The sequence below is a fragment of the Pongo pygmaeus genome, chromosome 14 (assembly GCF_028885625.2).
Source record: "Pongo pygmaeus isolate AG05252 chromosome 14, NHGRI_mPonPyg2-v2.0_pri, whole genome shotgun sequence".
In the NCBI taxonomy this organism is placed as follows: Eukaryota; Metazoa; Chordata; class Mammalia; order Primates; family Hominidae; genus Pongo; species Pongo pygmaeus.
Genome location: NC_072387.2, coordinates 36582698 through 36598044, shown reverse-complemented (window position 1 = coordinate 36598044; position 15347 = coordinate 36582698). Strand labels below are relative to the sequence as shown.

The 15347-nt window shown below is 44.8% G+C and overlaps 1 protein-coding gene across 1 annotated transcript in view; it reads left to right on the top strand.

Moving 5' to 3' along the window:
- The first annotated feature begins 3484 nt into the window (after positions 1 to 3484).
- The window catches only part of FLT3 (fms related receptor tyrosine kinase 3), a 97008-nt gene continuing 85145 nt past the window's right edge, over positions 3485 to 15347 (top strand). The window contains exon 1 of the mRNA XM_054446513.2: positions 3485 to 3593. Coding sequence (XP_054302488.1) covers positions 3551 to 3593 — 43 coding nt within the window. The 5' untranslated portion in view covers positions 3485 to 3550. The remainder of the gene's footprint in view (positions 3594 to 15347) is intronic.

Sequence of the window (15347 nt, the reverse complement as noted above, 5' to 3'; positions counted from 1 at the left end):
TACGGAATTCCTATCATGAACTCTGACACCAAAATTTCATACTTGGGCATGCATATCTGGGCGTGTAATCCAGGACTCTAGACAATTTCAGGCTAGTTTCCTTAGTGTTGCTGTGAGGAAGAAATTAGTTCTCATATTAGATATGACTCTTGGCACATCTCAAAAAACCATGGGCATTACTTCACCTTCTGTTAGCCTATACTTCATACTCCAAAATATTTCAGTCTATAAGATTTGCTCCTTCTAGAATTATTTTTTCCACCAATTTCCATGGAAAATCAAGTGTTCATAGAAACCATTCCTGGTTGGCTGCGGCGACTCACACCTGTAATCCCAGCACTTTGGGAGTCCAAGGTGGATGGATCACGAGGTCAGGAGTTTGAGACCAGCCTGGCCAAGATGGTGAAACCCTTCTCTACTAAAAATACAAAATTAGCTGGGCGCAGTGGCGGGTGCCTGTAATCCCAGCTACTCAGGTGGCTGAGGCTGGAGAATCGCTTGAACCCGGGAGGCGGAGGTTGTAGTGAGCCTAGATCACGCCACTGCACTCCAGCCTGGCCGACAGAGCAAGACTCTGTCTCAAAAAAAAAGAAACCATTTCTAACTTCTCCTCTCTCACCAACCCCCTTTTCATGGAGATCTCTGCCTTGTGTCCAAGATTCTTGGACAAAGCAGCAGTATCTTTATGATTTTGTATCCTGAATACTGCTGCACTCAAGCTGATGTTCTGCAAATTTGTAATAATCAGTTTCATTTTTTTTTAGTTTTTTATTTTATTTACTTATTTTTTTGAGACGGAGTCTCCCTCTGTCGCCCAGGCTGGAGTGTAGTGGCGTGATCTCGGCTCACTGCAACCTCCGCTCCCCAAGTTTAAGCAATTCTCTGCCTCAGCCTCCTGAGTAGCTGGGATTACAGGCGCGTGCTACCACGCCTGGCTAATTTTTTGTATTTTTAGTAGAGACGGGTTTCACCATCTTTGCCAGGCTGGTCTTGAACTCCTGACCTCGTGATCCACCTGCCTTGGCTTCCCAAAGTGCTGGGATTACAGGCGGGAGCCACCACACCCGGCCAAGACCAAGTCTTGCTCTGTTGCCCAGGCTGGAGTGCAGTGGCATGATCTCAGTTCACTGCAACATCTGCTTCCTGGGTTCAAGCAATTCCCCTGCCTCAGCCTCCTGAGTAGCTAGGACTATAGTGCCACCACGCCCAGCTAATTTTTGTATTTTTGGTAGAGATGGGGTTTCACCATATTGGTCAGGCTGGTCTCCAACTCCTGACCTCAAATGATCCACCCGCTTTGGCCTCCCAAATCGCTGGGATTACAGGCATGAGCCACAGCGCCCAGCCAATCAGTTTCCTTTAAGACAGTAATCGAGCTTTAAATACTAGGTAGTGTGTTAGGTCTTGGCCATTGGAAGCTTGCTTTTCTCCCCATAACCAGCCTGTTTCATTGCTTTATCTCCTCATGTTTCACTTATTTCAGGCCATCTTCCTTCACTTCTGTTTCTGACCTAAGGTAGACACAACACTCTTTTAAAAAAATTTTAAACCCTCAGCAGCTACACAAAAACTTAAAAAATTTAAAATTGAGGTAAAATACACGTACATAAAATTTACCATCTTAACTTTTTGTTTTTGTTTTTGAGACAGAGTCTCACTCTGTCACCCAGGCTGGAGTGCAGTGGTGTGATCTCAGCTCACTGCAGCCTCTGCCTCCCGGGTTCCAGCGATTCTCCTGCCTCAACCTCCCAGGTAGCTGGGATTACAGGCATGCGCCACTACGCCTGGCTAATTGTTGCATTTTTGTAGAGATGGGGTTTCACCATGTTGGCTAGGCTGGTCTCGAACTGCTGACCTCTGGTGATCTGCCCACCTTGGCCTCCCAAAGTGCTAGGATTACAGGTATGAGACACCGCACCCGGCCTTAGCCATTTTTAAGTGTACAGTTTAGTAGCGTTAAGTACATTCACATTGTTGTGCAACCAGTCTCCAGAGCTCTGTTCAACTTGCAAAACTGAAACTCTGTATCCATTAAACACTGGCTCCCCATTTCCCCCTGCTCCCAGCCCATGGTAACCACCATTCTACTTTCTGTCTTTATGAATTTGTAATGGGATACAGTATTGTATTTTTGGGGACTAGCTTATTTCACTTAGCATAATGTCAAGATTCATCCATATTTTAGCTGTATCAGAATTTCCCTCCTCTTTAAAGCTGAAAAATACTCAGTCGTATGTATATACTGCATTTTTGTTTATCATTCATCTGTTGTGGACATGGGTTACTTCTACCTTTTGACTACTGTGAATAATGCTGCTTTGAACATGGGTGTACAGACATCTCTTAAGACCCTGCTTTCAATTCTTTTGGCTACCTGGCCAGAAATGGAATTGCTGGACCGTATTTTTAAAAATTTTTTCGAGAAACCTCTATAGTGTTTTCCATAGTGGCTGCACCATGGTAGACACTTCTAAAGTTTCTGCCATACCCTAGGGGAAAGAATTATTGTACTGTAGACAACATCTAAGGAAAAGAACTGTATGGCCAAGAGTAAACAGTCAATTTTCATGCTTTATTAGAAAATAATTAAAATAATTAAGAGCGTAGAATTCCTAGAATTGGGAGAGACATAAACCATTTGGTCCACCCCTTTCCTTTACGATGAGTAAACAGAGGTTTGTGGAGGTCAAACGGCCAGTTAAGTAAGGGAAGAACCAGAATTGGCATCCAGAGCTTTCCAATCCTCAACATACTGCAAGGAAAATAATAATAATTTTCAACTCGAAAAATTATGCGATGAAGAACAAGAACTATTGAGCGGATGATTCGCAACATCCTCTGGGATGTATTTTCTGTGTGTTTTGTTTTGAGGGCTGTTTGTTAACCTCCCTAATTGCCTTGGTTGACATTGAAACCCTGCCTGTTTTTCTTGATCCCGCCGCTGACTGGGTCCTGAGCATCCTAGGAGATGGAGGCAGAGACAAAGGAAATCAGTCCACAATTAAGAATGGAATGAGACCCCATGCTCGCCTGTGCGCTGGCCGGAGTTGCCAGCGTGCCGAGCGGATTCAGCGGCTTTCTCAGGGCCTCAAAGATCCCAGCGCGCTAGGAGGGTAGTATGTGGCTCCCTGCAGTCCCCACGCCCCGGATCCAAAAGACAGAGTTCGGGGACTCACAGGGGCAGCAAGGCGGCAGAGCCGCGGAGCCTGTGCAACTTCTCCGGCGGGACCGCGCCCAATCTTCCCCGCCGCAGTCGGGGAGCCCCGGGGGCCGCCGAGCGCAGGCTGCGGACCGCGGCGGGCACGTGGGCTCGGCTGCAGCGCTGCGCCAGGCACCGGCCGCTCGGCTCGGCCCAACCTCTCCGCTCCCGCCTCGGCCCCTGCCTCTGGGGAGAGGGTTCCTCCCCCCTTCCACTTTGCACCAGTCCGAGGGAATTTGCGGTCGGTGACGCGCATCCTTAAGAGAGCCACCTGCAGCGCGGGGCGCGCCGCTCCAGGCGGCATCGCAGGGCTGGGCCGGCGCGGCCTGGGGACCCCGGGCTCCGGAGGCCATGCCGGCGTTGGCGCGCGGCGGCGGCCGGCTGCCGCTGCTCGGTAAGGCCCCGCTCGCCCGCTCGCAGCCCCTCGCGGTCCCTCAGCCCCCACCCCGCAGTGTGGACCCGGGCGCGCGCCTCCTCCGGCCCAGCCGCCTCGCTCCTCCCCGCGCTCGCTCCTTCCATTGCCTCCCGCGCCCCTCCCCTCTTTCGCGCCCTCCGGACTCGCCCACTACTTGCCTGCGGCCCCGGCTTTTCCCACCCCGCGTCCTCGTCCCTCTTCTCCGAAGTCTCTCTTCTGGCTCGGGCCGCGGTCCCGAGTGGCGGCCCGGACTTCGCAGACGGCCTCGCCGAGGCGCTGCGCCGGGTCTGGGGCAGCTCGGCCCTTGCGTTCGGGTGCTGGGCCGTCCGTGGGAGTCTGCGGCCGCGAACTCGGCGCCAGGTGGCCAGGGACCGCTCCTGGACCGGCCCTTGGATACTGTAGACACCTGGGTGTCGTCTTTAACTCTTCTTTTGAGGTTTTGATTTATGGAGGGAACTCTGATGGGAAAATGCGTCCGCGTTCTCCCCTAGAGCGAGTCATCTTCAATAACGATACCCCCTAGCCCCGCCGAATTTTGGTTGGATCAACGAATAGTTTACCTAGGAAATATTATGCAAACAGATTTACATATTAAAATACTAGCTGTCCCTTTCTTCTAGTCTCTTCTTATCCTGGCATTAAACCCCAAAGGGGTTTTCAAGGACTCCGAGGACTGTCCCCAAAGAATCTGCTGGGTAGCATAGTTGTTATTGAAAAAAAAAAAAAAATCTTCCGATCGGTTCGCGTCAGCTTTCTATTTGGAAAGATGAGAGGACTGAATCGAATTTGGGTTGAAGGCGACAGAGTTCTGGGAGCCCGGGAGCTCCGGTCCCTGTCCTAGGTCTGCAACCTTGGGACTGACACTCACCTCCCCTGGCCTCCGCGTCCTCATCTGTGCAGTGAGGGAGTCCGTCCGTGTCCCCTTCAGCTTTGAAATGCTAGGATTTGAAGTCTCTGTGGTAAATAGAGAAAATGCTTGCAATATAGAAGTGCAGGAATTATATCCAATAGCTGTTGTTACAAATAATTCTGAAATATAAAAAGTAAAAAATGGAAATCGGGGGAAAGAGTGGAAAAACAAAGCCATTTTAGTTCTTAAATATTTATCTTTACTAGTTAGTAAATCTGTAATTTCAAATGTGTAGTCAATACGTTTTCCAGATTCCATTAATACAAAATGTTAGCTTTCTATTATGTATGATATTAAGTAGTAAGTGCATTTTTCAGAAGTATAATGGGCTTTCTAAAGGTATAAGCATCAATACTTGCAACGATGTTTAAGCTGCATTGAATTCTTTTATATTTAGGAAAGAATTCAGAAATTTCTATATCTCTCTCTCCAGATGTTTCTAAATGAAGTATAATTGGCACACAGTAAATATGCACAAATCTTAAGAGTACAATTTCATTAGTTTTCACATATGTATGTGCCCAAATAACCACGATCAGACTGAGATATAGAGCAATTCTAGCTCCACCCTCTCTGTCAGTACCCCCTCCCCAGGTAGCCACTATTCTGACTTCTGATGCCATAGATTACTTTTGCCTATGTTTGAACTTCATGTAAACCAAACCATCATCGTGTGCTCTTTTATGTCCAGCTTCTTTTACTCAACATTATAATAATAAGATTCAACCTTGTTCTCTGTACAGTTTTTTTTTTAATTGCTGGTACCATTCCGTGGTATGAATAGATGTTATAATTTATTTTATCCATTATGTTCTTGAAGCACATGGAAGTTGTTCCAATTTTGTTTAATTATGCATAGCACTGCTGTGAACATTCTTTTATATATGGTGGACATAAACACCGTATATAAGGGATTATGCCCACAAGTAGAATTCCTGGATCATAGGGAAGGGACATGTTCAGTTTTGGTAGATACTGTCAAACAGTTTTCCACAGTGGTTATACCAATTTCCACTCCCACTAGCAGTGTATGGCATTTCCAGTTCCTCACATCTTTGCCAACACTTTGTATTATGGATTTTCTTGAATAAAGAAGGATAAAGTGAGAAGCTTAAACATGAGAACTTTAAAATGGTTAATAGCCTTAAATTCCTTGAATTAGGACATGAGATCCCAATTTCCAATTTCCCTTATATATATATATATTGTAAACACTACTTTTTTTTTTTTTTTTTTTTTTTTTGAGACGGAGTCTCGCTCTGTCACCCAGGCTAGAGTGCAGTGGCGTGATCTCAGCTCACTTCAACCTCCGCCTCCCAGGTTCAAGCGATTCTCCTGCCTCAGCCTCCTGAGTAGCTGGGATTACAGGTGCGTGCCACCACACCCAGCTAATTTTTGTGTTTTTAGTAGAGACGAGGTTTCACCATGTTGGCCAGGCTGGTCTCGAACTCCTGACCTCAAGCGATCCACCCACCTCAGCTTCCCAAAGCGCTGGGATTACAGGCATGAACCACCACACCCGGCCATGCCCGGACTTTTATTCATCATTTATGAATAATGATGAAGCTTTCTAAGTGGCATTTAAAGGAGAGGAACATGTTCCTAATGGGCTTTTCTGTATTATCTGCTGATACTGGACAGAGAGAAATATTTCAATATTTTAAGAGCTATGATACTACCTTTTTCATTAGTGTTAAAAAAAAATCATATTCAAAGCCTTGAACTGCACATTTGAGTTGCCATTCTTTGCCCTTGTTGCTTATCTTACTTTATTTGCCTTCTTGGAAACTCCTAGCCCAAGGGGGAATGATTCAGGAGAAAGTGGAGGGAAGAGACACTCAGCAAAGCTTGGTTTGGATTGGATGTGAGCCCAGACCTGCCAACCTGACATTAAGGTCCCCTCTGACTCTGAAACTCTAGTTCTAATTTTTGCCATTATATAGGTGTAGATTGGATATTCATTTCTTTTTAGGTACTTCATGTCTGTCTATAGTAAATTATCCTCTTAGGTTTAATTGTGAACTTCTTGCCTTACATTAAAAATGGATTAACTTTTTATAACTAAAAAGGCACTTTCAGTAACTCTTAGCTATTGGTAAATATTTGTTATTGGATTCTCCTGTTGCTTAAACTGAAAAACAATCAGGCAATGAGATATTAAATGTGAAGGAGGAAGACTTACTTATATTCCAAGGAAAGACTTCAGATAAGAAAAATGAAGAGAAAACATGCATTAGGAAGAAAAAATCTGTTTTTATTTAACAAATTTTAATTGAATACCCATTTTTTTCCTTCCTTCCTTCCTTCCTTCCTTCCTTCCTTCCTTCCTTCCTTCCTTCCTCTCTCTCTCTCTCTTTCTTTCTTTTGACAGTCTCCCGTTGTCATTGAGGCTGGAGTGCAGTGGTGTGATCACAGCTCACTGCAGCTTCAACCTCCTGGGCTCAAGCAAGCCTCCTACCTCAGCCTCCTGAGTACCTGGGACCACAGGCACGTGCCACCACACCTGGTTAATTTTTTGAAAAATTTTTTGGTAAAGATGAGATCTCACTGTATTGCTCAGGCTAATCTTCAACTCCTGGGCTCAAGTGATCCTCCCAAAGTGCAAGGATTACAGGTGTGAGCTACCGTGCCTGACAGAATACCTATTTCTACTATTTCTTGCTAGGCACAAGCGGTACAAAGATTAAAGAGATGGAGGTAGGGGAACTTGTGTATAAATAACCAATATTTTTTTTTTAAGAAATGTGTGGTCATTGCCTTTCCCCAGGAAAAGTATTTCAGTATGCTTTCTTTTAGTTAAACCTTCCAACACAGTTATTATGATTACTAAATGTACATTAAAAATTGCACGAGTCTGGCTGGGCGCGATGGCTCATGCCTGTAATCCCAGCACTTTGGGAGGCTGAGGCAGGCAGATCACTTGAGGAGTTTGAGACCAGCCTGGCCAACATGGTGAAACCCTGTTTCTACTAAAAATACCAAAGTTAGCCAGGCGTGGTGGCGGACGCCTGTAATCCCAGCTACTTGGGAGGCTGAAGCAGGAGAATCACTTGAGCCCGGGAGGCAGAGGTTGCAGTGAGCCAAGATTGCGCCATTGCACTATACACTCGGTGACAGAGTGCGACTCCATCTCAAAAAAAAAAAAAAAAAAAAAAAAATTACATGCGTCAATGAAGGAAGCTTTAGCCTGGTCAGAAAAGGGATCCCAGTTTTTTGCCCCCTAAAACTACTTTTTAAATTTTTTTTGAGACAAGACCTGGCCCTATCACCCAGGCTGGAGTACAGTGGTATGGTCTCGGCTCACTGCAACCTCTGCCTTACGGGCTCAAGCAAGCCTCCCACCTCAACCTCCTGAGTTGTGGGACTACAGGCATGCACCATGATACCCGGCTAATTTTAGTATTTTTTGTAGAGATGGGGTTTCACTGTGTTGCCTAGGCTGGTCTTGAACTCCTGAGCTCAAGCAATCCTCTTGCCTCAGCCTCCCAAAGTGCTGGGATTACACATGTGAGCCAGTGCACCCCGGCCTAAAACTACTTAAAAATGGAGATATAGTACTGTATTTAATGCTTATGGAAAAGAAAATGCTCTTCCATTTAAAGTAAAAGGAACAAACTGTTCCAAAGCTAAATATGGTCATCTTTTAGGTCTTGGGAAGAAGCACTTTTCCAAATCATTCTTTAAGCAAAGATATTGACTACATTTTACTCTGGGAGGGTATTCCTGCTCATTTGAGAAGCCCACAAAATGCCTCGGCTTCAGCAACATATCCACGGTTCTTTGTGTTCCTCTCATCTCATCCTTGCATGACACTCGGCAAGCAGGGTGACCGTAACTAACCCCTATCATTCAAGTTCAAGATTACAATCTTGCTGCCTCCCCACATACCTACCAGACATTGCCTTAATCTTTGGGCAAAGATTTTGATTTGACAAAAAGCAAATACTCTCAAGAGTATTGTATTTTATCATTTTTCTTAACTTCGAAAGGGATCTTGTAGATAATAGGAATAAGAATTTGGAGAGGGGGCCGGGCAAGGTGGCTCATGCCTGTAATCCCAGCAGTTTGGGAGGCCAAGGTGGGTGGATCACGAGATCAAGAGATCAAGACCATCCTTGCCAACATGATAAAACCCTGTCTCTACTAAAAATACAAAAAATAGCTGGGTGTGGTGGCGCACGCCTGTAGTCCCAGCTACTCAGGAGGCTGAGGCAGGAGAATCACTTGAACCTGGGAGGCAGAGGTTGCAGTAGCCGAGATCATGCCACTGCATTCCAGCCTAGAGACAGAGCGAGACTCCTTCTCAAAAAAAAGAGGGGAAACTGAAGGGCTGGAAATTGGCTTAGCTTGGTCTTGCCACTGTGCTGTATCCTTTATTCCCTCTGAAATAGCAATTTCTTGTGAACTTCACAGTAGGTGGTTTGTCTGAGTAGAGCTTTTTGGTTTTTTGTTTTTTCTTATATACCCAGACTGCTCACCTGCAAGCTTTTTGGTTTTTATCAGGAGACTTTGTGATCTTAAGATGTTTTTCTATGACTTCCAGAAAAGCTGTATCCACTTCTCAGGTAGTCATAGTTATGGGGTCGAAGATTTTTCTGTCTTTGGGGAATCTGCGAGTTTTATACCTAAGTTATTTAGTTATTCTTGGTTGATACTTTCTATAGCTGCATTATCAGTGGTTTTGAAGTAATGAAAGCTTTTGTAGAAGTTACTACTGGTCACTAATTTGACTCACGCAATTCTGTTCTATAAGTACCAACACACGTGAAGGAAATTTTAAAATAATATAAAAGTAGGCAGAGTGTGGTGGTTCACACCTGTATCCCCAGCACTTTGGGAGGCCTAGGTGGGAGGATCACTGGAGCCCAGGAGTTCAAGACCAGCCTGGACAATACAGCGAGACCCAGTCTCTACAAAAAATTTTAAAAATTAACTGAGCATAGAGGCACATGCCTGTAGCCTCAGCTACTCAGGAGGCTGAGATAAGAGGATAGCTTGAGCCCAGAAATTTGAGGCTGCAGTGAGCTACGACCATGCCACTGTACTCTAACCTGGGTGACAGAGCAAGATGTTATCTCTAAAAAAAGAAAAAAAGAAAGGAAAAAAATATATAAAGTGCACACAGTGTTCTTTTGTGGCCACAGAAATTGCATAAGATCCTAAAAGAGGAACCATTTTTTTTTTTAGGTTAAACAGTAAAAATATATATATTTTTTACTGCTGTCATTATAAGGTCAATTGGTAGCCAAGAATCTTCCATAGAATTATTTACAGTCTATGCTAAAGCAGGCTTTAGTGTATAAGACAGTGTGTAAGATAGTCACTGAATTCGGTCTTTGAATATTTTGTTATTTGAGTTATGCTTTTCCTAATGTTTGATATTATGTTCTTGGAGGTAATGCCCATAGATATATTAGGACTAAAAACACATTTAGGAAACGTGCTGTTTTCTGTGGCAGAGAATGTCTCTGCACTTAAGTTCCTCATTTGTAAAAAGGAGATAAGCAGTATCTTACTCCTTCATCAGATACTACTTGTAAAGCACAGCTGCACTCCTTGTTAGGCATGTGTTTTGCAGAAAGAAAAATATATAAAGTCTGAAGACATTAAGATTTGGAGTCACAAGATTTGCCTCCTTCTCTCCTTCCCTCCCTTCTTTTTTAATTCCCTCCCTCTTTCCCACCCTTCCTCCTTCCATAGATGTTTTTGAGCGCCGTCTATGTCTAGGACCTGTGTTAAATGCTACACAGTACTCTTTCCTGCCCTCAAAGTATAATGTTAGGGGTGTCGGTGGGAGAAGGTCAGACATATAGAAAGAAAACTGCAGTGGAGTTTTAGAAATATGCACAGTGGCTGAACCTCTAACCCGGACTGAGAAGGTAAAGCAAAGCTTCCAAGAGAAGGTGATGCTGGAGTCATACTGGAAGAGAAGTAAGACTTGTCAGAGAAAGAAGAGGGTGAGGATGTTCCAGGTAAATAGCACAGCAAATGGAGTTTTCCACAGATGGAAAACTATGATTTCATTCCGAGTTGTTGTGACACAATGTATAAGGTCGCCAGGATTAGAGTAACTATCATTTATAAAGTTGTAATTCAGCAAATTATGTGAAGATTTCTAATGAATAGCTTTTAAAAAAAGAAAATTCAGGGTTGCCTGAGCATAATGTGTAATGTGTAAGGATACTTTGGTGATGTGTTAAGTGGTTGGACTTTATCATGTAGACCAAGAGTCTCTGGATGGTTGGTCTGACATGGGGGCCATGCCTATAGTCCCAGCTACATGGGAGGCTCGCTTGAGCCCAAGAGTTCAAGTCCAGCCTGGCCAACATAGCAAGATCTCATCTCTAATTAAAAAAAAAAAAGAGGCCAGGTGTGGTGGCTCACACCTGTAATCCCAGCACTTTGGGAGGCCAAGGCGAGTGGATCACTTGAGCCCAGGAGTTTGAGGCCAGCCTGGGCAACATGGCAAAACCCCATTTCTACAAAAAATACAAAAAAAAGTTAGGCAGATGTGCTGGCATGTGTCTGTAGTCCCAGCTATTAGGGAGGCTGAGGCAAGAGAATTGCTTGAGTCTGGGATGTGGAAGTTGCAGCGAGCCGAGATCACACCACTGCACTCCAGCCTGGGTGACAGAGCGAGACCCTGTCTCAAAAAAAAAGTAGTCTCTGGATGGATTTCAGGGGGTTTGTTATATCTTCCCTCTGTGGGTGTATGTGTGTGTAAGCATGCTTTTTTTTTTTTTTTGGAAAGTGAGTTAATTGCTACCTTCAGATTTTCAAATGGGTCTGTGACTCAAGAAAGGGTAATCATTGCTGTTGGTTCTGGAGGGCTTCAAGCAGAGGTGTGACATGCTCTGATTTGTATTTTATTCTGGTGTCTGTGTGGAGGATGAATATGGGGCCAACAGGACGATGGCGGGGAAGTTGTTGGCAGTAGTCCAGGCCAGAGATGATAACAAGGGCTTGAATTAGGGCAATGGTGATAGAGATGTGGAGCTGAGAATTGCTTTGAGAATTATCAAGTAGTCAAAATGTTAGCTGAGCATGGTAGTGTGCACCTGTAAGCCCAGCCACTCTGGAGGCTGAGGCAGGAGGATCGCTTGAGCCCAGGAGATTGAGGCTGCAGTGAGCTATGATCCTGCCACTGCACTCCAGCCTGGGTGGTAGAGCGAGACCCTATCTAAAAAAAAAGTCAAAATGTAAGGGTTGGCAATTGCCTGGGTAATGGGAAATGAGGGAGAGGGAGGAGTCAAAAATGGCTTCTGGGTTTCTGGATCCTGTTACACTGGAGGTTTTGCTACTGAGGAGGATTGAGGGAGAGAGAGGAGAGAGGGAGATAGGAAGAGGTGGGGCTTAGGGAGGAGAAAGGTGAGTTAAATTTCCATTTGAGTTTAAGGTTCCTGGGGGGGACTACCCAGATGTGTAGTTAAAGACACAAGGTATGAATTAGGAACTTGTGAGCAGATATATTCTTTTTTATTTTATTTTTATTTTTTGAGACAGAGTCTTGCTCTGTCGCCCAGGCTGGAGTGCAATGGCGCGATCTTGGCTCACTGCACCCTCTGCCTCCCGGGTTCGGGTGATTCTCCTGCCTCAGCCTCCTGAGTAGCTGGGACTACAGGTGCCGTCACGCCTGGCTAATTTTTGTATTTTTAGTAAAGACGGGGTTTCACCATGTTGGCCAGGCTGGTTTCGAACTCTTGACGTCAAGCGATCCACCTGCCTCGGCCTCCTAAAGTGCTGGGATTACAGGCGTGAGCCTCCACGCCTGGCCTATTTTTATTTTTATAGAGATGAGGTCTTGCTGTGTTACCCAGGCTGGTCTTGAATGCCTGAGTTCAAGCGATCCTCCCACCTTGGCCTCCCAAAGTGCTGAGATTACAGGCGTGAGCCACTGCACCCAGCCTCACCAGCAAATGGACAGTAGTTAAAATTATGAAAGTTTATAGAGAAAGAACATTGAATGAATGAGTTCAGAGAACGAAACCTTAGAGTTACCCAGTCTACTGCCCTCATTTACCACAAGAAGAAAATGGGGCCCAAAGAGGATAAATGAGTTGCTCAAATTCAGTTTTCAAAGCTGATAACTTTCAGAAAAGGGACTTGGAACTCTGGTCTCCAACTATGCCTCACAGAAGACAGCTTGAAAATGAAGTGTCTTGACATCCTCTGGTTTGTTTCATAATGTGTAAAATAAAGCCACAACTCTTTAAAGTTTTAGATTAATGTCAACTTTTGTTTTAGTTACCCCCACCCCCATCCCAGTACTGTCCCTTCAAAGTGTACCACTTTGAGAGCTCTTTTTCAGTTCCAAAGTTGTCCTCACTGCTCAGAATGTGTTTGGAACTGGATTCTGGGAATTTCCATTAAGGTTTTAGAATGAATTTTTGGAAAGAACCTTAATATCGATGGTGGCAAATTTCCTTTGGCTTTGTTCTTTTGCGGGGGGGCAGGGGCGGACAGGTCTCACTCTGTCACCCAGGCTGGAGTGCAGTGGCATGATCTTGGCTCACTGCAGGCTTCACTTCACAGACTTCAGTGATCCTCCCACCTCAGCCTCCTGAGTAGTTGAGACCACAGGTGTGCACCACCACACTAGGCTAATTTTTGTATTTTTGGTAGAGATGGGGCTTTGCCATGTTGGCCAGGCTGGTCTTGAACTCCTGAGCTCAAGTGATCCTTCTGCCTTGGCCTCCCAAAGTGCTGGGATTACAAGTGTGAGCCACCGCGTCTGGCCAGCTTTTCAAAAAGTCAGGTTTATTGAGGTACAATTTTCATACAGTAAATTTCATCCTCTTTAGTATGCAGTTTTGTGAGCTTAAGAAACAAATACAGTCATGGAACTGCCACCACTATCAAGATATAGACATTTCTACTCCCCTTAAAAGTTCCCTCATGGCGGTGCACAGTGGCTCGTGCCTGTAATCCCAGCACTTTGGGAGGCTGAGGCAGGCAGATCACGAGGTCAGGAGTTCAAGACCAGCTTGGCCATCATGGTGAAACCCTGTCTCTACTAAAAATACAAAAAATTGGGCATGGTGGTGTGCACCTGTAATCCCAGCTACTCGGGAGGCAGAGGCAGGATAATCATTTGAACCTGGGAGGCGGGGGTTGCAGTGAGCTGAGATTGTGCCACCACACTTCAGCCTGGGTGACAGAGAGAGACTCCATCTAAAAAAAAAAAAAAAAAAGAAAAGTTCCCTCATGGCGAGGCGCAGTAGCTCACATCTGTAATCTCAGCATTTGGGGAGGCCGAGGTGGGCGGATCATTTGAAGTCAGGAGTTTGAGACCAGCCTGGCCAACATGGTGAAACCTCATCTCTACTAAAAAAAAATATATAAAACTTAGCCAGGCATGGTGGCAGGCGCCTTTAATCCCAGTTACTCGGGAGGCTGAGGCAGGATAATTGCTTGAACCCAGGAGGTCGAGGTTGCAATGAGCCAAGATCACGCCACTGCACTCCAGCCTGGGCAACACAGCAAGACTCCATCTCAAAAAAAAAAAAAAAGTTCCCTCATACCCTTTTGTAGTCAACCCTGATCCCTACCCCAAGCCCCTCACAACCAGTACTCTCTTTCCTGTTTTCATTCCCGTTATAGAATGTCATGTAAGTGGAATCTTATGATATGTAGCCTTTGAGTGTGTTTATTTCACACAGCAGAATTATCAGATTTATCTGATTGGATGATTGTTACGTATATCAGTAATTTTTTCTTTCTGGTGCTGAGTAGTACCCTATTGTATGGATAGGCCTCAGTTTGTTTATCCATTAACCAGCGACTGGTCATTTGTTTGCTTCCAGTTTTTGGCGATGATGAATAAAACAGCTATAAATATTTGAATACAGGTTTTTGTGTAAACATAGGTTTTCATTTCTTTTGGGTAAATACCTCAGAGTGGTATTGTATTGCCGCACTGGATGCTAAGTGAATGTTTAACCTCATGAGAAACTGCCAAACTGTTTTTCAAAGTGATTGTACCATTTGTCATTTTCCCCAACAATGTGTGAGAATTGCATTTGCTCAAGGTCATCGTCAGCATGTGGTATTGTCAGTTTTTTGGTTTAGGTTTTTAACCATTCTAATAGCGGTGTAGCAATGTGTACTGTGGCTTAAATTTGCATTTCCCTAATGACTAATGATGTTAAGCATCTTTTCATGTGTTTAATTGTCATCCTATATTTTGTTTGGTGAAGTGTCTCCCAAAATCTTTTGCCCATTTTTAAAATTGGAGTGTTCGTTTTATTATTATTGGGTTTTAAGGGTTCTTTGCGTATTATGGATACAAATCCTTTTTCACATGTATATCATCAAAATATTTTCTCCAGTCTGTGGCTTGTCTTCATTTTTTAAGAATGTTTTCTGGGTTGGGTGCGCTGGCTCACGCCTGTAATCCCAGCACTTTGGGAGGCCAAGGCAGGCGGATCACCAGTTCAGGAGTTTGAGACCAGCCTGGCCAACATAGTGAAACCCTGTCTCTACTAAAAAACAAAAAAATTACCTGGGCGTGATGGTGGGCACCTGAAATCCCAGCTACTCGGGAGGCTGAGGCAGGAGAATTGCTTGAACCTGGGGGGTGGAGGTTGCAGTGAGCCAAGATCGCACCATTGCACTCCAGCCCAGGTGACAGTGTGACTCTGTCTCAAAAAAAAAAGGTTTTCTGATGGCTCACACCTGTAATCCCAGCACTTTGGGAGGCCAAGACAGGTGGATCACCTGAGGTCAGGAGTTCAAGACCAGCCTGGCCAACATGGCAAAACCCCGTCTCTACTAAAAATACAAAAATCAGCCAGGCATGGTGGTGTGCACCTGTAATTCCAGCT